At 55.4% G+C, this 25705-nt stretch overlaps 11 protein-coding genes across 11 annotated transcripts; 8 read left to right on the forward strand and 3 right to left on the reverse strand.

The window, feature by feature from the left end:
• Positions 1 to 102: 102 nt before the first annotated feature.
• On the forward strand, positions 103 to 497 carry ColSpa_01049 (uncharacterized protein; the record flags this gene model as incomplete). Its single annotated transcript, XM_049267261.1, is given in 2 exon segments — positions 103 to 453; positions 468 to 497. 2 exon segments carry the CDS (start codon positions 103 to 105, stop codon positions 495 to 497), a joined length of 381 nt encoding a protein of 126 aa, XP_049123218.1.
• A 671-nt stretch (positions 498 to 1168) lies between these two features.
• Positions 1169 to 2103, forward strand: ColSpa_01050 (uncharacterized protein; the record flags this gene model as incomplete). Its single annotated transcript, XM_049267262.1, has 3 exons — positions 1169 to 1314; positions 1378 to 1650; positions 1713 to 2103. 3 exons carry the CDS (start codon positions 1169 to 1171, stop codon positions 2101 to 2103), a joined length of 810 nt encoding a protein of 269 aa, XP_049123219.1.
• Positions 2104 to 2741: 638 nt separating this feature from the next.
• Positions 2742 to 3741, forward strand: ColSpa_01051 (N-methyltransferase gliN; the record flags this gene model as incomplete). The annotated part of the gene is made up of 2 exons (XM_049267263.1): positions 2742 to 3382; positions 3450 to 3741. 2 exons carry the CDS (start codon positions 2742 to 2744, stop codon positions 3739 to 3741), a joined length of 933 nt encoding a protein of 310 aa, XP_049123220.1.
• Positions 3742 to 4161: 420 nt separating this feature from the next.
• ColSpa_01052 (alkaline phosphatase D) lies at positions 4162 to 6197 on the reverse strand (the record flags this gene model as incomplete). The annotated part of the gene is made up of 3 exons (XM_049267264.1): positions 4162 to 4354; positions 4409 to 5988; positions 6123 to 6197. 3 exons carry the CDS (start codon positions 6195 to 6197, stop codon positions 4162 to 4164), a joined length of 1848 nt encoding a protein of 615 aa, XP_049123221.1.
• Positions 6198 to 6897: 700 nt separating this feature from the next.
• Positions 6898 to 7640, forward strand: ColSpa_01053 (uncharacterized protein; the record flags this gene model as incomplete). Its single annotated transcript, XM_049267265.1, has 3 exons — positions 6898 to 7050; positions 7106 to 7294; positions 7350 to 7640. The coding sequence occupies 3 exons, from the start codon at positions 6898 to 6900 to the stop codon at positions 7638 to 7640; spliced, it is 633 nt and encodes a 210-aa protein (XP_049123222.1).
• Positions 7641 to 8438: 798 nt separating this feature from the next.
• On the forward strand, positions 8439 to 9353 carry ColSpa_01054 (uncharacterized protein; the record flags this gene model as incomplete). Its single annotated transcript, XM_049267266.1, has 3 exons — positions 8439 to 8615; positions 8665 to 9286; positions 9307 to 9353. 3 exons carry the CDS (start codon positions 8439 to 8441, stop codon positions 9351 to 9353), a joined length of 846 nt encoding a protein of 281 aa, XP_049123223.1.
• Positions 9354 to 10326: 973 nt separating this feature from the next.
• ColSpa_01055 (uncharacterized protein) lies at positions 10327 to 12938 on the forward strand (the record flags this gene model as incomplete). Its single annotated transcript, XM_049267267.1, has 3 exons — positions 10327 to 11817; positions 11868 to 12029; positions 12078 to 12938. The coding sequence occupies 3 exons, from the start codon at positions 10327 to 10329 to the stop codon at positions 12936 to 12938; spliced, it is 2514 nt and encodes an 837-aa protein (XP_049123224.1).
• Positions 12939 to 13621: 683 nt separating this feature from the next.
• Positions 13622 to 14551, reverse strand: ColSpa_01056 (cytochrome c oxidase subunit 6, mitochondrial; the record flags this gene model as incomplete). The annotated part of the gene is made up of 4 exons (XM_049267268.1): positions 13622 to 13743; positions 13884 to 14001; positions 14094 to 14139; positions 14349 to 14551. The coding sequence occupies 4 exons, from the start codon at positions 14549 to 14551 to the stop codon at positions 13622 to 13624; spliced, it is 489 nt and encodes a 162-aa protein (XP_049123225.1).
• Positions 14552 to 16521: 1970 nt separating this feature from the next.
• Positions 16522 to 17588, forward strand: ColSpa_01057 (putative endo-1,3(4)-beta-glucanase; the record flags this gene model as incomplete). Its single annotated transcript, XM_049267269.1, has 4 exons — positions 16522 to 16944; positions 16993 to 17062; positions 17118 to 17330; positions 17383 to 17588. The coding sequence occupies 4 exons, from the start codon at positions 16522 to 16524 to the stop codon at positions 17586 to 17588; spliced, it is 912 nt and encodes a 303-aa protein (XP_049123226.1).
• Positions 17589 to 19443: 1855 nt separating this feature from the next.
• Positions 19444 to 21368, forward strand: ColSpa_01058 (lipase 5; the record flags this gene model as incomplete). Its single annotated transcript, XM_049267270.1, has 2 exons — positions 19444 to 21127; positions 21184 to 21368. 2 exons carry the CDS (start codon positions 19444 to 19446, stop codon positions 21366 to 21368), a joined length of 1869 nt encoding a protein of 622 aa, XP_049123227.1.
• Positions 21369 to 22780: 1412 nt separating this feature from the next.
• On the reverse strand, positions 22781 to 23782 carry ColSpa_01059 (serine 3-dehydrogenase; the record flags this gene model as incomplete). The annotated part of the gene is made up of 3 exons (XM_049267271.1): positions 22781 to 22879; positions 22927 to 23001; positions 23048 to 23782. 3 exons carry the CDS (start codon positions 23780 to 23782, stop codon positions 22781 to 22783), a joined length of 909 nt encoding a protein of 302 aa, XP_049123228.1.
• Positions 23783 to 25705: the final 1923 nt, after the last annotated feature.

Genomic DNA, 25705 nt, shown 5'->3' on the forward strand with positions numbered 1-25705 from the left:
CGAAAACGGGGAGGCGTACAATGGGATCATGATTCGTCTGCCTGCTGCTGTCGACTGAAGTCTTCTCGTGTCTTCAGGGTCGTGTCACTCGCGCCTGTCATCATGGAGGGACATCGCTGTCTGGCGTATATGAATAGCTCAGAGGTCGTCAGGGCCAAACCGCCCCCATCTCTCAAGCCAAGTAGCTTTAGCCCCTTCAGACAGCTTTTCGACATTGACTTGGACCAGCGCTCGAAGCAATCTCGCAAGATGCCTCGCCCCACGCCGGACCGCGTTTTCCATGATTGCACATTCGTCACCCTTCCCCTGACCATGGTCTTCGTCCTCCTCATCTTCACCGTCCTCGCCCTAGTCTACAGCATCGGTGTCAAGACGCCCATTCCCGAGGACCTGGCCATCGCCTTCGCCGGCATCGTCTGCGGCCTCTTTGGGCTCTGGATGATTGGTCACCTCGTACGCTACTGCAGGGGACATTACACGCGGGGAGGCATCGCTGAGGCGGTGACGCCCCCTCCGCTGTCGCTGGCGAATATCGCAACCGGGGTGGGAAGCACGACGGTGGGGGCGCCGTTGGTTTCGCAGCCAGCGGGGGCTTCCATTGTGTTGCCAATTAGTTACCAGCAGCCACAGCAGCAGACTCAGCAGGACCACCGGGAGCAGAAGAGGCAGCATGCTCAGCAGTACCAACATTCACAGCGTCAAGAGCAACATCACCAGCAGCAACGCTCGCAGGAACCTTCATCGCGGCCTCACATACAGCCGCAACCGCCACCGCGGAGCCAGTTTCAACAGCAGCAACGGCCACAACGCGAACAGCAACAGCCACGGCAGCAGCATGTTCACCATCAGAAACGAGACCAACATCCAACTTCACCTCCCAAAAAAGCACGGAGGCCGAACGAGCCTGGAAATGGATATCTCAACCAAGTGCCGACCGTTCTGAGACCTGGGCCGAAGCAGAGACAGCAACCATCAGACTCCAACCCGAGGATCGACCAGAAGCCCTTGCCTATACAACGCAAATCGAGCGTGCAGCGAACCCCCGTGGAAGCGTACACCGGTCATCGTAGTCGTAGTTTAGATGGCCCACGCCCCCTACACCGCGAGGGTCGACAGGTATCGAGGGGTTCTCGCCTGCCGAGAATGACCAGGGGCGCACCGTCTGACGATGCCTCCGGGCTTACTGACAGAGACCGGCATCTTCCAGCGAACCAAAGCCGTCTACCACCGCATCAGGGGGACGTGGAACAAGATCCCAGCTGCGCTTCGATCCGGTCAACGAGTTTGGATTCTGGTATCCGGCGATCTCTACAGGTGAGGACTTCTATGCTGCCGGCGATAATCCCATTCGGGTCAGAGTGGGCTAATCCTGACCAGCCTGCCCCTCTGGAGATCGCCCCTCTGCGAATTCAGAAAGGAGTCGACCAGAGTCAAGCGCCCAAGCTTTACGAATCGTATCCTAGTGCCTGGATCCCCGCAGATCAGCAACTGCAGATGGGCCAGCGAGCTGGCCAAGCAAAGACAAACTTACACGGCCCCAGGCCACAGCCGCAAAGCGACCGCAGAGTCAGCGGACCCCACGCCATTCGAATGGTTTCCGAATCACCTCCAAGTAACAATATCGCTACCACGCAGCCCGGACAAGCTGAGGTACGTGATCACTACGTCGTCTCCATTCCCGCCCCTCCTTCTCCTTCTCCTCCCGCACGAAGGTTTGAAGATATAGACCACCCCGGGGTGCAGCGGGCAGCACAGACAGGTAGCATTTTCAAGACTGCGGCTGATGAGATTCGCAAGCATGTGTCGAGGGAGTCGATCATCAGCAACCCTGCCATAAACCTCGTACTCTTACCAAGATACATCATCACGCGTAGCCAGGTTATGGATCTAGAGAAGGGCAACGCAAAGATCTTTGAGGTCCTTCTCAATGAGAAGGAAGATGAGGAGCTCTCTAAGCCGAGGGATGGATTGCAGTACAAGTATAACAGTGGTATCATCGTTGAGGACCTGGATGAGGCAAAACGAATTAGTACGCTATCTAGCTGTTGGAGCTCCTGGAGCAGCCGGTCGGGGGCGGCCTCCAGGTCTGCTCAGTTGGAGTGATGTAGAGATATGCAACGTTCTGGTGTCGTCGGCGGTGGGACAAGGCTCTGACACTTGATTGCCCAAAAAAACCATTTCCTAACTTTGCGATCACGGCAGAAACGAGCGCGCTGTTTGACGTGCTTGATATCTGGCCAGTTTTGGACTTGTCAAATAAACTCCGGAACCTTTGCCCCGCATGATTCTCCGCTCCATCTTACAATTGCCTAAACGGGGGATGTTCCATGCAGAGGGGGGTAAACGATTGGAGATTAGAGTTGTGATCTTGCGATGAGGGGGCTGACCGACGGCCCTAGTTCTGGGATGGGCTTCAAAGCGTTTTTACCACACTCCGGGATGTTCGGTTTACCTCTCATTGTTTTGCCCAACCATGGAGACAATCCGTCAAGAATTACCGGGACCGTCTCATCTACGGAAAGTGCGGCAAGCAACTGGCGAGCCTGGCGACGACTGTGCCATCATCTACCGTCCCCAACTTTCAGTTGTCTAATAGGATTTAGCCGATGTGTATAAGTAGAACACGCCGAGCTCTTTAGACCATTGGAGCATGCTTGAAGTGCTCTTTGCTTAAACATTGATATTCTTGACAAATAAGATCAAAGTGGACAAAGTGAGACGTCACCCAAGCCCTACTCAACATGACTGAACCAAACCCCGACGCCTCCATGGCCTCTTGGACCAACACAATATACTGCCTCAACCGTGGCAGCATTGACGACGAGCTCGAGCGCCTCGCCTACAACCACTTCAACATCTGGATGCCTCTCACCGTCGACCTGCTCCCTCCCCACATTCTGTCGTCCCTTCAGTCCCAAGACCGCCCCCGGATCGCCGACATTGCCACGGGAAGCGGCGTCTGGCTGACCTCCCTCGCCGACGACCTCCCACCGCACTCGGAGCTCGTCGGCTTCGACATCGACAAGCTAAAGTTCCCACCGCGCCCACCGACGCCGCCGATCCCCCCGCCGCCCGTGTCCCCGCCTCTCCGACCGGAACAACCGAGCCTGGACTTCCGGGAGCAGAACGTGCTGGAGCCATTCCCGGGAGAGCTGCGAGGCACCTTTGATCTCGTGCATGTGAGGCTGTTGGCACTGGGGCTGAAGGCTGAGGATTGGGACGGTGTGCTGAGGAACCTGTTTGATCTGTTAAAACCCGGCGGGTGGTTGCTGTGGGAGGACACGGGTGACCTGTTCATGAGGGCGTTTCCGCTGAGCAGGGCGTGCGAAGAGTTCTGGTGGGCTAACATGAAACACGATGTGAGGGTGGGGAGAGACAATCAGTGAGTCAGCCAGACGCAGTTTGTTACATTTCAGGCCAGCCGCAGGGCTTCGCTAACACCAACACAGAATGCCCGCTGCCCTGTTGAAGAAGCTTCCGAAACTCGGCTTCCAGAGCTGCGAGCAAAAGGTCTGGAGCTCGTGGGCGGCGGACGATTCAATCCAGCAAAAGGCCACTACGGCAGTTCTCCAACTCGTCAAGCCAGGGTTGACAGCCGTGGTTGAGGATGGCGGTGAAGAGACGATCCGCACGATGGAAGATGTCAGCCGTATCGAAAGGGAGATTATGCGGGATATCGAGCAAAATGGTGTTCGCATGGGGTTTCATTACTTTTGGAATTGGGGGCAGCGGCCGTCGTGAAGTTTGCCGTTTTCTTTCAAACAAGGGGAACACACCTCGTAGCAAGACGACTCCAAACCCAGAACTGATCTACAAAACGCTCTTACTGAGCAACGATGCCATCAATCAGGAACGTTCCGCCACAGTCTATCCGGAGTCGTGCCCGGGGCACATCTGTACTCTTGCTGATACCACGTCAACCATCCCATGAGGCCCCGTGACTAACCACATTGGAAGCAAGCTGTCGATAAAGAAAGTCGGTTAAGAGACGCTGCTTGCCAACTCATGCGAATTCCCCCGCGGAGATCCAGATAGTGCTAGTGGCAATCACTAAAGGGGAAGCAAAAGGAAACGATCTCATGTGCATAGTCAAGCCTTGAAAATGATTCTGAATTGATTATTAGCCCCAGAGGCGGTGTTCGTCCCTGAGTTCTATACTGTCTAGTTGCCCTTCAACTTATTCCAAAACGAAGCCGAGGTCTTCTCGCCGCTGACCGGGGGAGGCGACAAAATCATAGTGTTCCACGTGACCTCGCCGTCAACGTACAGGCTGTACTTAAGACTACTCTGTTCTCCCTCAGCCAGATTCTCAATGGTTAGAGAGCCAAACTTGGAATTGCCAGAGTGGATGTACCTAGAAAGGGGTCAGTTATCGAGGCGGGCGACATAGGTATTCAACTATACTTACTTGAGAGCAATGTCTTCGTCGTCGTTCTGCCTATAGCTCGGCAGAGGTGAAGCAAACTGGTTGAGAGGGCTGCAAGAGAACTCGTAGGCGGCAGCAGTCTCGGGCCATCTCCCACCTGCAGGTGGTGGAAACTTGGTAGCCGCGAACTCGTGGCGGTCGCCCGAAACAACGACAACACCAATGCCTCTCGCACCAGCATCCCACATAGCCTCAAGGACCTTGCGTCTCTCAATTAAGAATCCGCCCCACGTGTCCTTGCGGTTGATGGGCCAGTTTTTAGTCAACGGGATTGACGACGCCACAATCTTCCACTTCACACCCTTCGGCTCAGGTCGGTTTAACCAATCGAGGAAGTCCTCAAGCTGGTTGGCGCCGAGCATGGTCTTCTCCGGGCTGTCGAACGGGAGGTCGTTATCGGATCGGTAAGAGCGAGTGTCCAGCATGAAGAAGCTTGCGGGTCCCTGAACAAACTCAAAATAAGTCGCACCATCTCTCCTGAGGTTGCTAGTTCCCGCAACACGCGCAGGAGGGGGGTTCGCGAGCTCTTGGTAGTGATGCCACGGCTCGATAGCGGCACGGTAGACGCCCGTGGTGTTGGAAGACCAGTCATTGCTAATCTCGTGATCGTCAAGAACGTGGATCCAGCTAAGGTTCTGCGCAACAGGAGCCCAGTCCGGAGAGGCATAAACGTGACGATATTTTTGGCGATAGTCCTCCTCGTACTTGCCTTGACGCTTGGGAACATCGATGTAAATGAAGTCGCCCAGGAACAACATGAACTGTGCCTGGAGCTTCGGCAGCACATTAGCGAGGTGTCGCATGCCTGGGATGGCAAGGGGATGCTCGAATGGGTTGTACGGGAACCGCGGGAGAATGCACGACGTCGAGAGGAAGGTAAACTTGTTGTCTGCAAAGGCCGACATCTGACCCGCCCTTGGAGGCGCAACGAACTCGCCACTGTGGTTGTTTGAAGTGCGCCACTCGTAAATCCTCTGCTGTGAGTGCTTTAGGGGAACGGTGAGTGTCGTAGTGAAGTCAGTCGTGTTGTCTGTGTACCTCGTTCCTCCGCCAAGCTGCCAGAGAGGATTGTCGAACGGCGGCTGCGGGTCCTTTATGCGCATCTCTAGGGTAACGGGCATATTGGTCTGGTCGGGCTCGCGCAAGACAAACTTGGCCTCTGTGGGTGAGACGTAACCTAGACGCACAAAGGACAGGTCGTTAACTGGGTGGTAGTGGCGAACGCGGAGGAGAAAGTCTGCGGTCATCGCAACCAAGATGACATTGATCAGGAAGGTGAGGGCCGAGAGGATAGGGTTAGTCGAGCTGGGCGTGCCAGCAAGAAGGGTCTTCCACGGGCTGGTCTTCTCCTTGACAGTGAGGATCTCTTCGATCTGGATCTCCTCAGCGACGACATGGCCGTTGATGGGTTCATCCTCGGCGTCGCCTTCCGCGATGGTCTCCTTCACAGTGACGTCGACTTCGTCCTCAACAACATCGTATTTTGGTTCATTGATGTATCCTGAGACGAAAGATGGCGCAAAGACGGCAAATAGCGCAAATATGCTCAATGGCACGGCGGCCTACACCGTGATCAGTATAGGCGCCAAAACTGGTGATTGAAAGTTTGGCAACAAAGGTCACTTACTGGGCCCGGAAACTAAAATTGCATCCAACAATTAGTGGCCAATTTCTTAAAGTGACAGATGGGACTTACCCATCGCAGGAAGAGGTAGGCGACTGCCCTCAATGCGATCGAAGAGGTGGTCGCTATGCGCGTCTGGATCGTCATGGTGCCGTAGGAGTACCTAGGTAGATGCAAATACGGAAATGCCGGTCGGTTGCAGGTGCTGATTCGAAGGAGTGGGTGCTGGCCTAGCAGGTAAGAAGCATTTGTAGGAAAATGTCGACGGAAAGAGAAGAAGGAGCTGCTCCCCTTGCAGCCGAGCTTTGAGAGGTCAAGAAGAGAAAGTTTGATAGAAGGAACAGTCTATGAACCTGCCCTCTAGGAGGTGGAAGCTCTGCTGGACGTGACGTGACAGCTTATGAGACCTCGACTAGAGATGAGGTCACTAATTGATGAAAGGCCCACATCCGCGCTGAAACACTAATGCGCGATAACAAGCCACTCAGGTTGGACATGCGACATGTGAGCGTGGCTAGTGACGATGGAGCTTGTTAGCTTGAGAGGAAAGCTCGAATGGAGCCACCTTACACTACGAGAGGAGCGGTACGTACACTCTGGGGAGCATCGCTGGCGTTTGCCCCTACTCCGTACCGTCTGCTGCGTTCTCGCGCCGACTTGGTCCGTGCACACATCCAAGGGGCTACCTTGCCTCCAGCGGGCACCAATTTTCCGCGCGCCGAACTTTCAATCGTGGCCCGTTCTAAGTGACCCTTTTGGCGACAGTTTGTCCACAATCCCCGGCATCAAGAGTCGACGATCGACACCCTCACGAGCGCGCCTCCCCGAGACTCCCACACAACACATCATGAGGGTATCCGCCATCGCCTGCGGGCTTCTTGCCTGTTTCGTTTCTCAGGTTGCCGCTACGGCATTGACCTACAAGCTCCACGCCAGCGAGAAGGCCTGCTTCTATGCCAAGACCCAGAAGGAGAACGAGAAGATTGCTTTCTACTTTGCGGTACGTTGATAGTGATATCCGCGTTATGGAAAATAGACTGATCCGACATGCATAGGTCCAATCTGGTGGCTCTTTCGACGTCGACTACGTCGTGACAGGACCGGGCAACAAGATCATCCTGGACGGATCTAAGGAGCGCCAGGGTGACTTTGTCTTCACTGCCCAACAGCTGGGCGATTACGAGTTCTGCTTTAACAACGAGATGAGTACATTTGCCGAGAAGTTTGTCGACTTTGAGATTGCCGTACGTCGCCCCGAACTCCCCTGCGATACACAATGCTGACTGCGAACCCTTACAGGTCGAAAACGAAGTTCGCGCCCAGCTCCCCGCTAAGCAGGGTGCCTCCCCCGAACAGCACTCTACCCTCGAGGAAACCATCTTCAAGCTCTCCGGCCAGCTTTCGACCATTGCGAGAGGCCAAAAGTACTTCCGCACCAGAGAGAACCGAAACTTCAGCACCGTCCGCAGCACAGAGGGCCGCATCATCAACTTTAGCATGATCCAGTGCGCTCTAATTGTGCTCATGGGAGCTCTGCAAGTGTTTATTGTTCGCTTCTTCTTCCAGGGAGCTCGCAAGGGCTACGTATGAAGGGGCAATCACAAAAATTGGTTCTCGATGTTGTGCGGCGCGCAGGTGGAAAGGAGTCACCAGGGACTCGTGTATATCACAAGTAAAAGAGGCATGATGTGGTTCACGGTATGAGATATCAACGACGATCAGAGTTCCAGCGCTGTTCCCACGAGGTCTAGGAGTTTATGAAACGGCTGGAGAGCACTCCAGCAAGGCCAGTAGCACTGGCTGCAGTATACATGTTAAACGTTTAACGAGCGTCACTGTTTACATGACATGATTCACATGTGCATTTACATCTGGCTGTCAATGCATCCTGCCCTTTGAAGTGCGCTTAGTAGGTAGTTTGATGGTAACAACACAGGATAGCCGGTTGCTAGCCCGGACATGCTGTCCAAATCTGCAATTCGCTAAATGTTTTCTACCGCAATCTGGTAAAGTGACCTGAAGCTCAGGTGAAGCTTCGCTCATGCACAGGTCCGGTTTCCTTGTTGAGTGTGACCTGACCATAGCGGTGCCGTCTGATTGGCTAAATCTGTGGCTGGTGGATCCGCAGCCACGGCAGGCTACAGGTGGAGCCACGGTCAATCCATCTCCGAGCGGCTTGAGCTTCGTGAGCTTCGATAGCAACGGCAGCCTCGCCTGCGACCCGGGTAGGTCTTCTCAGCGACCGGTTTGACCAAATTCACGACCCGACACGCATTTCACGAAGCAGCGCGACATACATGAACACGGATTCGCGACCCGAAGCCGACGCGCCAACGAGGTACATCACATCAACACACCACCTCCTAGGAGGTGGATAGCAACCTGTCAATGCCGAGTGGTTCTCGCCATAGTTCGAAACAGCCGAAGAAGCCCAAAGAGCAACCCAAGGAAAATTGGTATATAATCAGGGATATTCTTCAGGAAAGGAAGCGCGGCGCAACGATTGAATACTTGGTGGACTGGGAAGACGACCCCGACACCGGCGAACGATACCATCCTACTTGGGTAAGTCCCCTGTTGACCCTTGTCATGGAGTGGCTCTGACTTTACGTAGACCTCAAGCAAGGACGTCACGTCGAAGGCGATATTCGACTGGAGGAAGAAACTCGACGCACTCTATCGGGAGGACCACGCGACGCGCAGCGAGGAGTCAGAAGCGCAAAGCACCGGAGGACTACAAGACGAGGGCGCATCTACGCATGCTTCAGCGACCGACTTGCTTGACAGCAGTCAACCCGTCCGGCCGCCACGCAGGCGAAAGGGGCATCAAACTGAGCAGCCTGACGACTCGGAAGACGACCTCAATCAGTCGAAGCGGAGAAGGCACCATAGCGAGGCTCCTTCACTGTCATCGGGCTCCGAGGTTGACACGGATGCCGCGTCGGAAGTTCTATACAACAACAACTCGAGTTTCTTTGTGGCAATCCCCTCTAAGGTAGACCACGATTTCTCCGAGTATATCAGTGTATCAGACTCCCAGGGCTCAACTTCACTCGGCTCCCAATCTGTCTCAGCCCTCGAGGACGAGGATAGCCAGGTGGTGCTCGCTGAGAATCTTAGTCAAAGGACCATTCCCGACTCACAGGACTACTCGGCATTCGATACACAGGACTCGCAGGTTTCTAGCAAATTGCTAGCATCGTCTACTATAAACAAAGAGGGAACTATCACAGACCGTGAGGTTCCTGATTCGCAGAAACAATCGTCATTGAGCAGGAGTTCGGCTTCCCAGGCTCTCCCTAGTGCGCCAGACCACCGATCACCTTTCTTTGTACGCCGAACCCCCTTGCAGTCAAGTCCTTCAAAGTCTTCTCGGGACCGTCAGCAAGAGCCGGTGTCTTCAGGCTACATTCCTTTGACGCAGAATAGTCCCAAGGAAAGCCGGATACCAATCCTTGGTGATATCCTACCCACTCTGTCTGAGCCTCAGCAAACGACTGAAGAGCCAGCGCCACCGCAGGCGCTGCAGTCACGATCTTGGGTAACATCCCATCCCGATATCCGAGCCCCACCTCAACAGCCTATACGCGAACGCGACTCCTTTCCAACTTCTACCTCCGACAGATCGATCCCATCGCATCAGGTTGATGACTTAACCACAGTATACCAGGCCGAACATTCAGCAAACCATTCAGCTAGCGGAGACTCTCCTCAAGAATCGCGATCAGCAGGGACACCCGTCTTTTTGACACAGCCTGCTTTTGATTTCGACATTCCTTCCTCTCAAGCATCTTCATCGACCAAGAGCGATTCTGTAGATTGTGCAAGTGCTTTGGCAGCCAACCAAAACGAGAGCGCAGCTGAGCAAATTATTGCTTGTTCGGACACGCAGAACGGCCACAGCCAGAACACGCAACTCGCACAAGTCGTTGCGCCGCTTCCGAACATTTCTGCGAGTCAAATTGAACCAAGCAACAACTGCGCTAAAAGCCCCGTAGTTCCTGACACCGTTCGCCACAGGCCTTCGCGAAAGCGGTGTCTCAACACCAGACCTAATAGTTCAGGTTCTTCTGGGCCAGGCTTTTCCAACGACAGAATCCCCAGTCCGTTGTCAGACCAATCATCCGCAACGCACCAGCGTGACGACGACGTGGTCTCAGAGGCTGACAGCTTTCGAACCTGCTTTGAAGCGCGATCGCTACCTCCCCTCACTTCGCCCTATAACTCGCAAGACGACGAAGGCCATAGCGGTCGACACACCGGTTTACCATCAGTTATGGATACACCCAGTGGCGAGCCGCTCTCGGCTATCGAGGAGCTGATGAGAATACAGGAGGCTGCTTTGCAGGGCACGTTGGCTGAGGATGGCTTGACCAGTCCTACAACTGCTCCGGTGCACCATCGCGAAGATGGCCCTTCAACGACGGACGCCGTCGATCACGCGTTCTCAGCTTCTATGGCCGATCCATCTATCCACATCAACTCACAGCCTCCTATTGCGAGCGATTGGCATATGGGAGAGCCTATCACCTCATCTACAGAGTTGCCCGTCCTGTCCAGCGCCCCTCCTGGTCCAGCAATTGCGGCTCCAGCCGAAGACGTCCCCCGGACAGCCAGCATGGGAGACATCTTTCCTGGCAATCTCATGGCCCCTGAACCCGCCGGCCAATTACCAGTTACTATCTCACCCTCTGACATCAGCAGATCAATCGAGCCAGACGAAGCCTTGTCCGGCCTCTCCCAGCACGATGACCAGCTGTTGGAGATGCTGCCGGAGGACGATACCACGGCAGGAGGAAAGAGCACCGCGACATCACCCGATGTCGAAGAGCCGTACCTTTCAGGCCCTCCAACAACAATAGACCAGAGCGAATACTTGGTCACTGTGTCATTTCCGGCGAATATTCGCCCTTTGTATCTAAGCACGTTGACGGCCTACAAGCGCGAAATCGAGAAGTTCAATATGGCTTTGCAGTCCGATGAGGGCTCGCCGGATCAAGCTACTGTGGATTCCATTGGAAGACTCTTTAACCAGCTTCGGGATATTTGCGACATGCCCGCGCCCCTCGACGGTCCTTCAATCGACGCCTTGTCAGCAATCGATCTCAAAAAGCACGCCATGGGCACCAATAGCAAGTTCTTCTTTGTTGGTCGGTTCCTGGAGCGACTGCAGACAAGTCACAAGAAGGTTCTTATTGTTGTGCGTGACACCAGCATCACCGGCTATTTCGAAGCTGTGGCTGGAACCGGAGACATGGCGTACTCCCTCAAGGGCCTGCATGAGCTTGAAGGCCAGGACGAGCACTCCTTGCTTGTTGTGCTTGTACATACCGAGCAGCCTCTCGTCGACGATTTGAGCGATTTTGATGTCGTCATTGGCTTCGACAACGGCATCATGCAGACGGATGTCTTGAGTCAGTGGGCTGAAATGAGCGGCAAGAAGCCGATGCTGATCAGACTCATGACAACCTGCTCCATTGAGCACCTCGAGTTGATGATGCCGGCGGAGCTTGAGGGCTTGGAGAGACAGAATGCTCTGCTCATTGCCTTGTTCCAAGCAAGGGCTCTCATCGCCAATGACGAGCAGGGCGAGATGATTGACCAGTTCACCTCTCTGTTTGCAAGCCAGGCAATCGACCCCGACCCCAGCTTTGGATGGGAGCCTGAACCTATTCCTTCGTCTGTCCTCGACTTTTACTCCAGCACCCAGCCTCACACCCAGATGCCGCCCACTGCGGAGGAGTTGACGACCCGCAAGCGCAAAGCCGTGAGTTGTCTTTCTGCGTAGGACGGCTATCAACTAATGCGTGGATCTAGGACGACATGTCGCAACAGATCACCAAGCGTCTGCGCGTAAGCCATTCTCCTGGACGAGCTGCGGGCGACATCGATGCGGCAGTCCACAGTCATCTCAACCCGGACCCGTCCCGCGTGCACATTCAGACGACTCAAGACCACCTAGACTCTTTGACAACCAAGGTACGTCGCTTATATCTTCAAATACTGCCAAAGCTAAACCCGCTGCAGGTCTCCGAACTCGAGTACCAGATGGAGGAGAAGACGTCGTTAGAGGTCAACCTTCGCAAGCACATCACCAACCTCTCTAAAAGAGTCAAGAGTCATGACAAGACCATCAATCTCATACAAGAAAGACATATGGCTGCGCTCCGGGAGCGGAGCCAATTTGAAGCTCAGCGGGATCAAGCGCAGCAAAACGAGGGAAAAGCCCAAGAGGAGAGTCAACAGTGGCAGAACAAGGCAAAGATCTTGGAAGAGGAGCTCAAAAAGAAAAATGCCACTCTCGAAGAGGCTCTCGTCAATGCCGGCACAGTCGCTACTGAAGTCTTTAAAGAAAAGACAGACGAGCTCGAGAAGGCTCTGGCGAAGATCGCGGAGCTGGAGAAGAAGCTCGAAAGCCGCGATGGCGAACTAGGATACACTAGAGACGCGTACCAGACGGCCAACCACGTTAACAGCGAGCTGGCCCGGGAGAACCGCGATCTCAAAGAACAGGTTGACCTGCTGCAGAAGTCGGCGGTGGGCAACCTTGCGCAGGTCCAGAACGTAAACGCTGGAGAACAGGTCAAGGAGATGCAGCGGCAAATCGCCGAGACCCAGGCCATTGCCAAGGACCGCGAGAAGGAGCTCGCTCGCGTCGAAAAGGAGCTGAGGGCTCTCAAGAACGGACGAAGGGAGACGAGACAACAGAGCGTGCCCCGGAGTCCGAGACTAGGCATGATGAGCCCGAGAACGGGACGCGCCACAGGGGGTTCGGCCAGCAGGGGGACTTCACCCACGCCGCACGAATCAGCTGGCGGCACACCCGTCCCAGGCCTGCAGTTCTTCAACACGCCGGCCAACGGCAGATGGGGCCACCTTCGAGACTAAGGAGGTAATGGAAGCTGGGAGCCTGGTCCAAACCCCAATAGAGGTGGAGAGGACTAGATTGTGTTGACCTGTACTGTGTTACTAAGGGGCCGTAGTTTTAACCCCGCGAGATACCATTAGGGGGACGGCTTGATGGTTGGTTCTAGTTGTTTCCATCAGCTAGATCTAGGAGAAGCAATGCGCGTTGCAGAAGATGTGGCCATATCCATGCCCGGTGAGGGACGGGAATCGTGCCACAGCAACGGCTGTTGAAAGCTACATTCCAGAATATCGGATGCAGGTCCCAGTGTTCTACACAGAATTGACTTAATCTTGATTCATGTCATGACTATCCACTGACGTTGTGGATGATCACTGCCGTCTGCCGGATGAGCAGGGAGTTGAACAAATGAGATTGAGAAGAGCGGTAAGATGGTACATGGGACTTGATTTAGATCACACTACCAGAAAACTCCCCCTCCCCTTCTATCGACGTTCACAGGCACACACGCGGCAAGCAGACTCTGTAGGGTTTGCTTTTCCCTTCTCTCCTCTCTCATTCCCCTGTAGAATATACAAGTTTGGTTCGTGGTTGATTTTGGGTTGGGTGGGTCTCTCGCCCCGGCCCTATCCAAGGACTTCGGTTTGTTGGTATCGATGGCCCTGCTGTGGATTTCCCCCGTCGTTGCAGATGAGGAGAACGCTTAGTTCTTCTGCTCGGGGTAGATATCCTCCTTCAGAGGGACGCCAAGCTCTTCCCTCAGGGGCTTGAGCTCCTCGAGGTACTGCTCGTACTGGCCCTTGTTCTCGACCTTGGCCTTGACGCCTGCGATGGGGGGGGGGAGGATGTCAGCTCATGTCGCATTCAACGGTGCATGGTTGGAGGTTGCAGGTCCGCAGCATGAGGGGAGGTTGCTCGGCCTGCGGAAGAAATGCATGGGTGCAAACGGGGGAGGAATGGCGTACCCTCGAAAATGCGGACGGCGGTAGCGAAGTCGTTGACGCGACGGGCAGCCTTGAGGGCGGCAGCGACGACAGAGGGAGAGGGGACCAAGTCGTAGGCGAAGGCGTTGTTGAGGTTGCGCTGTTATGCGAGAGTAAAAAAAAGAGTCAGCCTCGTTCTCATCAGACCACTTTTGCCGGAACTAGGTTCAGGTCCCGAGGCCGGCTGCGTACCTGAAGCTCGAAAACATCCTGGACGCCATCGAATTCCTTCTCGAATCTAATGCCAAAAGTCAGCGATGCCAATTGGAAACCGAATTGACGAGTCGGAGGGGCCCAATGGCTTTGTCGCGTGGAGGGGGCGGCGACAGTGGCATGATTGTTGGGTGCCTTCTTCCGACATCCCTATCTTCGTTCTCGCTCGCCCAAAGATCCCACCCCCCTCCAACCCCAACCCGACCGAGAATCCGGGGTAAATTTCGAACTCACCTCGCGCTGAACTCCTCAAAGGTCTCCTCGGCGTGGTCACCAGAGCGGAGGCGGGCGCTGGTGCTGAAGGTGTTGGCGGCCGGGACACCCGCGACGACGGGCAGGAGCATGCCGGAGCGGGCGACGAGAGGCTGGCGGATGGGGTTCGCACGGAAGAAGGTGGTCGAGCCGCGAGCGGCGACGCGGAGGATAGAGGCAGACATTTTCGGAGAAGGTGAGGTTCGATTACAAGAGGCGGGACGACCGAAGGAGGGAAAGGGACCGATACGGACGTTGGGGTGTCGCGGGCGGGCTGTGTGACGTGGGAGAGGTTTTTTTTATTTTTTTCGCGCGAAGCTATGGGCGTTTCGTTCGGGATTGAGTCGGATGATGGTGAGTGTTGGCTTTGGTAGGCACGAAAAAGGATTGGATTCTGCGAGATTTTGATTGGATGACTAAGCGGTAGCTTTGGGTGCTGTTGCTTGGGTGAGCGGAAGCTGAACTCCAGGCCGTGCGAATTGGGTTCGACTCGGGCGCATAGTACACAAGATGGGTTGGATGAACACAGTTGACGCGTCTTTTCGCACGGAAGCCCATCATCAGGCCACTGTGGACGGTTCTCCCCCGAACCACCTGGAACTGGTCATACTCATCCTCCCGCCTCTCACTGGTCCTTTAGACCGCAAACCCTTGAAGAACGTAGTGTTTCTTCGCTCTGCGTAATAGCTCATCGGACCGCTCCATGGGTTCTTAGGTGATAGATAATCACATGAGATCTCTCCACACCCCCCCGGCGGCCCGGAGTTGGGAAGCGATTCAGGGCTCCGTTGCACCGGCCTTTTGTTCCATACTGCCACACAATGCACACCCATCGCATAGCACGGTGCACGGCAAGGCTGTCACGTCGGTCGGTCTCCTTCCCAAGGGAGGAAAGAATGGATTTGGGAGGGGGAAAGAAAACACGGGGGCCGGGCCGGGACCAAGAGACCGGAGATTGTGACGGCATCCAGCACGACGTGCGCTCTTGCATGGGAGGAGGAGTCGGTTCGTCTCCAGGTCAATTGGCCGGGGCCGAGGCATAATTTTTTCAATCGACCCTCTTCTCGCATCGAGACAACGGGGACTGACTCTCGTCGCCAGCCGTGACTCTCGCAATTGGGCAGCGTAGCCTAAACTTCCGAGATTGCAAGCTGCATCATGAGGCTCGAGGTATCTGGTACCTGCGGCCTTGATGGATGAATTGGGGCTAGGTCGCGGTAGCAGTGGGTTAGCCCGACCTGCCAACTGGGCCTCATCCAGCGCAGACCAAGACTGCAACGGCCCGCGTCATTTTGCAGCATGCAGAGGTAAGGTAGTGTTGTCCTCTTCCTACAGGCACCGAGGCACAGCCAACACCGCGCCCAGCCGGAGCTCCTGTCCAAACATTTAGCGTGGCCCATCGCCAACACTCCCTGTAACGCTGCCCCGGGTTCTTCACTGCGGCATGCTGGCCGCCGGTGACATCGACCAGATCACGTGCCAGGCATGTTGTGCCTTGGAACCTTGAACAGTGACCAGGAGTCCAAATGAGCATAGGCCCAAGCACGGCCCTTGATTGGCTGCCCCGGGGCCTGACAGCGAATCACATGCTGCACGATCAAATGAGGGCCGCGAAAATGGCTGCGCGACGAAGTACAGGGTACCTGGACCATCTCGATAGGAATTTTCCCCTTTTGACTATCTCAACAACTTTTCGCATTGTTGCTGCCACCGGTCTTCCCGTCCTTCCTCCCTCCTCATAAACCAACTCGTGTGCCCGTGGCGTTTGACGGTATCTTGTTGTCTGACCACCTCCCTCCCTCCCTCCCCTCCCTCCTCAACCTCCAGACTGTCTGTCACCGGGTGTCTTGCGGCGGGTAGTGTTTGCTGCAACTTGTCTCTTTTTCCTTTTCTCGTTGCTTCTCGTCACTCCTTAGGCTCTGCCTCTCTTTGGGTTGTGTCCATTGACGCTCTGCCGCCGCGCCGCGTGCATTGCTGACCGCCCATCCCGTCTGTCATCAGAAGATCCGTATCTTCCGTGTCGAGTCCACCAGGGCAGCCCGCACATCGAGACCCACGGTCATAACAGACGTCCTCGTCGCAAATCTTCGCAAGGAGACCATCGCGCCTGAATCTCAACTTCATCCCCACGAGCTCGAAGAAAATAACTCTCAAGATGGCGACCCAAGCCCCTTCCTCGTTCTACGAGCAATTGCCTCTCCCCACGCTCGACCGCCCCTTTGGCATTCACCTATGGCCTCTGCTCGACAAGGTCTGGACTCCCATCGTGGGCTACCCCGTGAGCGAGTTCAGATTCGTTCCCGGCGTCACGCCCATGTCCACCATCAAGCAGGCCGGCATTTTTGTCATCATCTACTACACCATCATCTTTGGCGGCCGCGAGTGGATGCGCAACCGTGAGCCCTACAAGCTCAAGGGTCTCTTCCTCGCCCACAACCTCTTCCTCACTCTCATCAGCGCCGGACTCCTCGCCCTCTACATCGAGGAGCTTCTGCCAACTGTTGTGCGCGGAGGCATTTTCCACGCCATCTGCGATGCCGAGGGCGGCTGGACTCAGCCTCTCGTTGTCCTCTACTACGTGAGTTCATCGATCTGCGTACTCTCTCCCAGCAACTGACCATCCCAGATGACCTATCTCACCAAGTACCTCGAGCTGCTGGACACTGTGTTCCTTTTCCTCAAGAAGAAGCCCCTGAGTAAGCGCATCGAGACCCCATCAGCCTTCTCAACGCAAGCACTAACAACCTGTAGCTTTCCTCCACTGCTACCACCACGGCGCGACCGCTCTCCTCTGCTACACCCAGTTGATTGGCTCCACCGCCGTCTCGTGGGTTCCCATCACCCTCAACCTCGGCGTCCACGTCGTCATGTACTGGTACTACTTCCAGAGCGCGCGCGGTGTCCGCATCTGGTGGAAGGAGTGGGTTACTCGTTTCCAGATCATCCAGTTTATCATCGATCTCGGTAGGTCCCAATTGATATTCCAGAGTCCATAGGTGCACGCTAACGACCACAGGCTTCGTTTACTTCGCCTCCTACACCTACTTCACCTCGACTTACTTCCCCTGGATGCCCAACGCCGGCAAGTGCTCTGGTGAGGAGTTTGCTGCTTTCGCTGGCATCGGTATCCTCAGCTCCTACCTCGTCCTCTTCATCTCTTTCTACCTTGCGACCTACAAGAAGGCGGCAAGTCGCAGACCCGCAAGTCTCTCCGTCGCATGAGCCAGGCTCCCCTCCCCGACCCCCACCACGTTGCCTCAGCTGTCGCTGGCCACTCCAACGGCAACGCCAAGGCCAGCGGAGCCAAGGCCAACGGCTCTACGCCCCGGTCCCGCAAGGCCTAAGTCAGTGGCATCTCGGATGCCATCCACAGTGTGGAATGTATATATGCGGATGACCGTACAAGGATCTGGAGGTTTCTGTGCCGAATATCTTGACGGCTTACACGTTTGGATGTGGAGAAAATCGTTCTTGGCTTGACGGTATGCCCTGGCCGCGCGACGACGACCATTTGAGGCGCGGCCCTTTTTTCACAAACTGTGTATTACTGTATCGTTCCCGCACGACTGGCGAGGAACGCTTTGAAAACGAAAAAGAGCCTGCTGTGGTGAGCAGCGGGCTCACAGTTGGACGTGTATGACGACCTGGGAGGCTGATGACGTTTGTATGTTTGTGTGCCTTTGGCGAACTGGGGGTTGGCTTCGGTCGGTGGGCATCATTTGCAAAGGACAAAACCATCTCCGAGTGGGCAGCAAGGGCGACGCTCCCACCCGAGAGGAAACAAACTTAGAACATTTGTAATTTTCCTTGTGTTTCTTGTGTCATAGATGGAGCAGTTGTCGCCTCGATTTGGAGGCTGGCGCCGCTTGATACTAATACTCTTTCACTACGATGGAGCCAACCTGTTTCCGGCCGGTGACAAGTCGACCGACTCGCAGATTTACTCTGAACGAGGCCTGTGGTCAACCTTGGCCAAATGGTCATCCTCAATGGTATGTTCTTACATTTTCTTCTATTCCCCTTTCCACCCCAAATGATGAGTAACTCGCGTTATACCCAGCTCACTCAGACGCACAAACTGTGCGGGTGCTGAGAACACGTTTGATCACATCTGATTCATTGGGACAATTCATGTTTCTTGTAGAAGAGTTGTCAGAGTGGTCAAGATGGCTAACTATCTTCAGGTCCTTGCTGTGAGCTTGACGAGATTTGATGCCCGAATGAGGGATAATAAGTAGAGAAATACGACGGTTGTGAACATACCACTCTGGTCTTTATCCACACCAGACTAACAGTGACTTGTGACCTCGTGGGTAGGAGATGAGATGGCTCTCGAACTCGAGTCCCTGGCTTAAGGACAGTACGGAGCCCTTGCCAGGGGAAGACGACCAGATGCCGTCGAAAGTGTCATCTTTCACGTATAGCTCTTTGGTCCAACAGCTTTGCCCATTACAGTATTGGCAATTTATCTTCCTGTAACACTAAGCTCGAGATTCGGCTGGTTCGTGCGTTGTTGTTCAACGGACGTCTTAGGGGCTACGGACCACCATCGCGCTTACACCCTTTTCCAAGGACATGCACGTTATCCCTCGATGCGTACCACCCACGATCTGCCTGTGACTTTAATTATAGATCTCGATGCTACCATCGGATTCGCTTCGACAGTTCCCAGCCCGCAAGTCAGGCTTTCGGGGCAGCCACTACTCGACCTCCCCCCCAAAACCGACATTGCAGCCCATCTTCCTGCATGAACGCCGCCCAATGGAGGCTTGTCCCCATTTACCCGGCTCGCACCCATGCTGGGGATTTCGGCTTCAGGACTGGTGGGATTTACACGCGAGCTTCCTTCAAGCAGAGACTAAGCTATATGCGAGCAACTCCGCCTACTCGGTTCGCCGTCAGCTACATCTTCGGGCACACTCTAACCTGGACATCGCGAACACCGCGGTCACTTGATGACTTTCCAGCACGCCACGACGTGCAGTGCGGCAGGATCTGAAAAAGATCTTCCGCGTTCTAGCAATGCATTGCAGAGTTCAGTAGTAACTTGAAAGTGACCTTGGCCTCACAAGTTAACATGGCTGCCATGGACAACATTTATAAAGACAGCCAGAAGTCCACGGTGAAATCAGGACTTCTTTACCGACCCATCCGACGCAAGAGGTGCCAACTCCAGACCATAATGATCCTCCTCGCCAGCCTTATCCTTTCCCTGTTCATGCTACTTGCGAAAGCATCATGTTCGCATACAGTCCCGCCAACAGCCAGCATTCTCAATGGAACATATGAAGGCCGTCATCTTCCTGAGTTTGGCCAGGATCTCTTTCTCGGCATCCCGTACGCCCTCGCTGCCCGTCTCCGCAACCCCTTACCCCTGAACGAGTCGTGGACTGGCGTCCGCGATGCCACTCGCTATACCGTTGCCTGCTATGCCGATTACTATCCGGGCACTCTGGAATCTGTGGGTGTAACTGTGAGCGAGAACTGCCTGAACCTGAACATCATCCGGCCTGCTGGAACGACTTCATCCTCGAGGCTTCCGGTCGTGGTCTGGGTACACGGCGGCGGCTTCTTCGGCGGCTTCGGCGCAGATGGGAACACCAACACATCCTATGTCGTCCGTGACTCTGTCGAGAACGGCACCCCGATCATGGCCATCACCATCAACTATCGCCTTGGGTTCTTCGGCTTCCCAGGCGGACACCAAGTGGCGGCAGAGGGCGTCACGAACCTCGGCCTGAAAGACCAACGACATGCTCTGCGCTGGATTCAAGAGAACGTCGCCGCGTTCGGTGGCGACCCCAGCAAGGTCACTTTATGGGGCCAGTCCGCCGGCGCCATATCCATCGGGCACCAGATCCTCGCCTACGGCGGCAATGGCGCCGAGGAGCTGTTCAGAGGAGGCATCCTGGTAAGCGGCAGCGCAGGGCTTGCCACTAACATGCTGCTTCCCACTCACCCCAGCATCATGGAAGCGTACGACGGTCTCCTGAATGCGACAGGCTGCGCCGATGCGGACCATACATTGAACTGCGTCCGCGAAGCCCCTGCAGATATTGTCTGGAAAGCCACCATCGGGGCCCCGTTTCCCTCCTGGTGGCCGAGTATCGACGGAGACTTTGTCCAGAAGCCCCCTACATGGCAAATCCTCGAGGGTGGCATCGCCCCCGTTTCCGTTATCGTCGGCGCCAACAACGACGAGGGTTTGGCGACAGCCTACGCGTTTGCTGCCTCCGAAACCGAGGCCGATGCCGCGGCCCTCCTCCATCTCCAATTCCCAGCTGCGAGGGACTCGACCATCCAAGAGGTCCTGGCCGCTTACCCCGTCGATGCTCCCAGCCCCCCCTACTCCCTGCCTGTCAGCTCCGACCCGGCGAACGACCCATTCTGTGCTGCCCTCCGCGAGGCCAACATGACCTGCGGCGCACAGTACCGCAGGATGGCAGGCATCTACAGCGACTATGCGCAGATTGGCGGCCGGCGGTTGACGGCGCGTGAGTGGGCTCGGGCCGGGATCCCCGCGTACAGCTACCGCTTCGACACGAACCCGACAGACATCCCCATCGTCAAGAACGTCCTCGCCCCGGGGTTCGCGACGCACTCGGCCGAGTATTCCTACTTCTTCAACTTCCCGCCTGAGTACGACATGCACGGGCTGAACCCGCCCGTGCGAAACGTGTCGTCGCACCTGACGCTCTCGCGGAACATTGTCGACAAGTTCATTGCGTACATTGCCACGGGCAACCCGAACTCGTTCTCAGGTATGTTGGTGCGCGGCGGAAGTGAGGATAGGGAGGAGCCGCGCTGACCCCGACAGTCCCTGACGTGCCCGAGTGGCCTCAATACTCCGTGTCGGAGCCGACGAACATGGTCTTCAACGCCACCTTTGCGGACAACACGATCCACACGCGCGTCGAAGCGGACACCTGGCGTGGGGAGGGCTTGGAGCTGTGGGTGAAGTACGCTGTGGAGCTCAGCTTCAACGGCAACTGGCGGCCGTGATTAGTTGTCTCAAAGGCCGTGTAACGCTCGGCTTGAGCTGTCGCTGCTTGTCGTGGTCGCTTTGTAATTCGCGTAATATTTACGCAGACAGCTATAAGGATACAGCCCTTTGTAATGCCGAAGACTAGTATGGGTGCCCCTAATGCCATCTCACGTTAATATCAAAACCCCGCAGCCCTAAACATCAGGCGCATTCTCAACCATGCCCTGCCAATGTCCTAAAGCTTGAACAGATGAACAACCTCCCATTAGCCTGCCACTGAAATGTCCCTCGTTTTTATTCTAGTGGCCAGAGCCAGTAGAATGTTGCTGGAGCACGGAAGAGGCAGAAGAGAAGTTTCTCTCAAACGGCGTCTGGCATTCGTTTCGTGGCCCGGCCTGACGGGCGAAAGCTCTCACAATATTCATTACATACTCTTTGTCTCCTCCTTATCCACCGTCTTGAGCCTTCAAAAAGGCCGCCGCCTCCACCCCCTCAATGAGGGATAGTCTTGTGAGAGAAAAAAGAAAAAAAAAAGGCTCAGAAGTAAAAGACACGCATGGGTGAATTACTTGTTACATGGTGGTAGTCTCTTCCTGTCTTGCATCAGGTCATGCTCCTCCTCCTCTCAGAGAGACCGTCTACGGATAAACAACAGCTGGGTGGTTGATTTAGTAGTGTCAGAAAAAAAACGACCAAGAAAAAAGGAAAATGTGGTTGAAAAAGCAAGTTTTGCTGCCCAAAATTTCTCTCCGGGACAGTTTCGCTGCGGCCGTTACGCCCAGAAACAAGACGGTAGTCTCCTCTCATCTTTCTTTCCCCGGTTCCTACTGCGAGAAAACGCAAAAGGATCGAGCGGGTCGAGGAGGCCTCGCCAGACCATGGTCCCAAAATGCATCTTATCCCGCCCCAACCAACCCGCCGTTTCCCTACCAATCTTGAGAAGAAAAGTTGAAGAGATGTGCAACGCCGTTTGCAATCAGAGAGAGAGAGAGAGAGAGAGAGAGAGAGAGAGAGAGAGGAATGTGTGTAATGTGGTGTGTGCGCGGTGACCAGACTGGTGACACTTGAAAGCGCTACGATCGGGCCCTTGCGGCCATGTTGGTAACAAAGGAAAAGGAAACGAGTCGAATTGATTTGGGGCTTGAACTATGGCCCGGGAGGCAGAGCTGTGTGTTGCTCTGTGCGGTCTGATTGTCTTGCACTCGAGGCTTGCGCAGTCGCTACTGCCGACTGATGCCGGACGAGGGGACTTCAGTAACTCGGCCGATGCGATCAGCTGGATATCGAAAGTCGTAAGTACGTAATGGGTCATGATCCATTTAAATGTGCGCGACAGCCAAGCTGAATATGGTCGACGCGACGACATCGCCTCAAGGGCCAGTATGGCCTGACGGGCATGGATTGACGGGCATGGATTGACGGGCGAGGCTCAGCAAGACTGGTACAGCAGTAGCGGCTCTCCCACGTTTTCGATTTCGGGAATCGTGCACTTCAGGTCGAAGGCTTTGGACAGCACAATCTTGAAGATCTGCAAGGGGTCAGTCTCTAGCCGCAGAACACTATTTGAGGACTCACCTTTTGCACGTTGATACTATGGCTCGTGCTGGAGAAGATCAACGCAGCGCGCATTGCCTTGGCGAACCGACGGGCCTAGCATTGTCAGTCACTGAAGGAAACCAGAAAGCTTCCGACGTACCTGGTTTGAGATTTCTTCTTGGTCTTCCCTCGGAAAGTTGACGAAATGGTCGTACTTGGTGCCGACGAGAATGGGGATGGCAGTCTTGTTGAAGCCCCTGCCTTGCCGGTACCATTCCTTGATGCTGTTGAGCGTGCTCTTCCGTGTCAGGTCGAACATGAACAGGATGGCAACGGCATCGTTGCAGACCAGCGGGAGCATGTTGACGAACTCGCGCTGGCCGCCCAAATCCCAGATGGAAAAGGTAATCTCGGTATTGCGGATCGAAATGGTCTTCTCCATGAAGTTGACGCCCAGTGTCTGGATGTAGTCTTCATCCCAGCTTCCCTCCACGTATTTGACCATCAAACTCGTCTTGCCGATTTGCGCATCTCCCACCATGCCGACCTTGATGACAACGTGGTTGCGACCATTGCTGGCGGCGGCTTCCGCGCCGGCGCTGCTGCGCGAGGCATGGTCGGCGTAGCCTTGTTGCGCGCCGGCGCCAGACAGGCCAGAGGCAGGCCTCGAGATGGGAGGGGCGTTCATGGGCAGAGGCGGTGTGTTATAGCGATCCGCTTGTTGCTCTTCGAGCCGCGGGGATTGTGGGAGGCCCTGGTCGAGGGACTGGTTGGGTTGATGGCGCTGCTTCTCGGAATAGTCGTAACCGTTGTTCTGGACAGCCTGCGGGGAGGCATCGAAACCGCCGAGGGCATCGTCGGGGTGCGGCGCGGCGGAAATGTGGTCGTGCTCCATGTTGTCGACTGCGTCGTGGAACTGGGCCGGTGACCCCGCGGATATTGTTGAGGAATCCAGCGTGGAGGTTCGTGGGTGCGGGACGGGAGGCTCTGTCTCAAGCGAGGGAACAGAAAGATGACGATGCTCGACGCAGCCGCTTTGGAAATGACGAGGACAAACGGCAGTCGGCGCCGAGTGGAAGGACAGACAGATAGGGCCGGAAAGTAAGCGGCAGGTTTCAGTTGGGGCCCGACGATGGCTTCATGGGCACTGCCAAGGACGGCGCAGCGATCGATCGGGAGCGGAGAGCTGAGTCGAACTTCAGCTGCTCAAGCTGGTATCTGCCACTGGTTAGGGTTGGCGACGTAGAGGCAACTCGTAGGAGGTGAATGGGAAGGCAGAGGGAAGGGAATGAGTGTCAGGCGAAGATGTCTCACCTAGCCTATCCACACACGGAGGCAGAGGAGGAGAGAGGGACAGGATTGCGTGGTGTGGTGCGTCGAGACAGTGCGGTGCGGAAACAAGAGACGGGATTGGACGACGGACTGAAGCAGGGGGTTGCCCACCTCGAGCTGGCGTCGAACCGAGCAATGAGAAGAAAGGGCTTGTATAGGTAGGACGCAACAAACGTACCGGCAGTTGAGCAAGGTAAAGTGGCAGTCGTTAGCCGGACCAAGTAAACAGTTGTCGAAGCGGGACCAGACAACAAAGAGGACCTCGTTCGTCTTCGTTTGAGAACCGGTGAGAGCCTAGCGGAAGGGAATGAGGAGCCAGGTGATTCTCCGTGGACCGTAAGGCAAGGCGAGGGGAGAGAACGGTCAGGTATCAACTGGACGAGATGTCGATGAGATGCGGCGGTGCGGTGCGGTGCGTAGTGCCAGAACGAGGTCACGGTCATGGAATGTACCGAAGCGGGCCAGGGCAAAACGGGGGGGATGGGGATGGATTAGCGGAGATCCAGCCAAGCAGCGTGGATGTCAATGTCAAGCAACAGGGCAGTCGATTTGTGAAAGTGCGAGGGAATAGGATAAGACGGGATTGAGGAGATGCTTATGCGACGGTGTGTTTTGTGCTGGTCGCTGTGTTTTGGTGCTGGGCATGAGGGGACACCGGGGGGGGGCGGCTCCTCTCAGTGCATCTGTGCAACACAAGTGCAGCGCAGTGCAGTGCCTGGCGGGATTTTTAGTGAAGGGCGCCAACGCAGGAAACGCAGGAAACGCAGGAAACACAGGGAAACGGCAAGTCAGGGCGTCCCCAGTCGTGGCGCTTATGGCAGATCGAGGGAGGTGCGACAGGGGAAAAGGGAAGCAGCAGCCAGTCAGAGGCCACAGATGGACGCTGGGGGAGGCCGATGATGACGCCAAAATTTCACCACTCGGCCACGGTTGTGTGGGGAAAACGCGAGACGGACGCGGTTTATGTATTGTGTGGACTTAATGTTTGTTCTCGCTGGTGCAGTACTACTCTGTTGTATGGTAGGTAGATGTATATTCAGCTGCCCCACACAACTCACCCATTGCACCAACAAACCTACATAGCATAGATGGACACAAGAGATTAGTGGCATTGGTACTATTGCTTCCGAGGATTATGGATGCTGAGCGATGGGCCAGGCGGCATTTATGGATGGCTCGACGGGGGACGCACTTGTGCCACATGGTATAATTTATTTTTTTCCTATCGTCACCACAACTTGGTCATCGCAACTCGGCGGTCCACTGGCATCCCCCCCCTGATCGTTCTTGCTCTTTGGTGTTCAGGCGAAGCGGAAAGAAGCCCAAAAAGCCCACCAGCCAGTGGGACTCGGCGGTGGGCAGCACGACGGGCACGGTAGTGTACGGCCACTGAGACAAACCGTTCAAACGGACCAACCGAGATCTCTTGTGCTGACAAAACAGGCCACAACCTTCGAGAGCGGTGAGGTCATGTCGTAATGCCAAC

The sequence above is a fragment of the Colletotrichum spaethianum genome, assembly GCF_022836535.1.
Source record: "Colletotrichum spaethianum MAFF 239500 DNA, contig02, whole genome shotgun sequence".
In the NCBI taxonomy this organism is placed as follows: Eukaryota; Fungi; Ascomycota; class Sordariomycetes; order Glomerellales; family Glomerellaceae; genus Colletotrichum; species Colletotrichum spaethianum.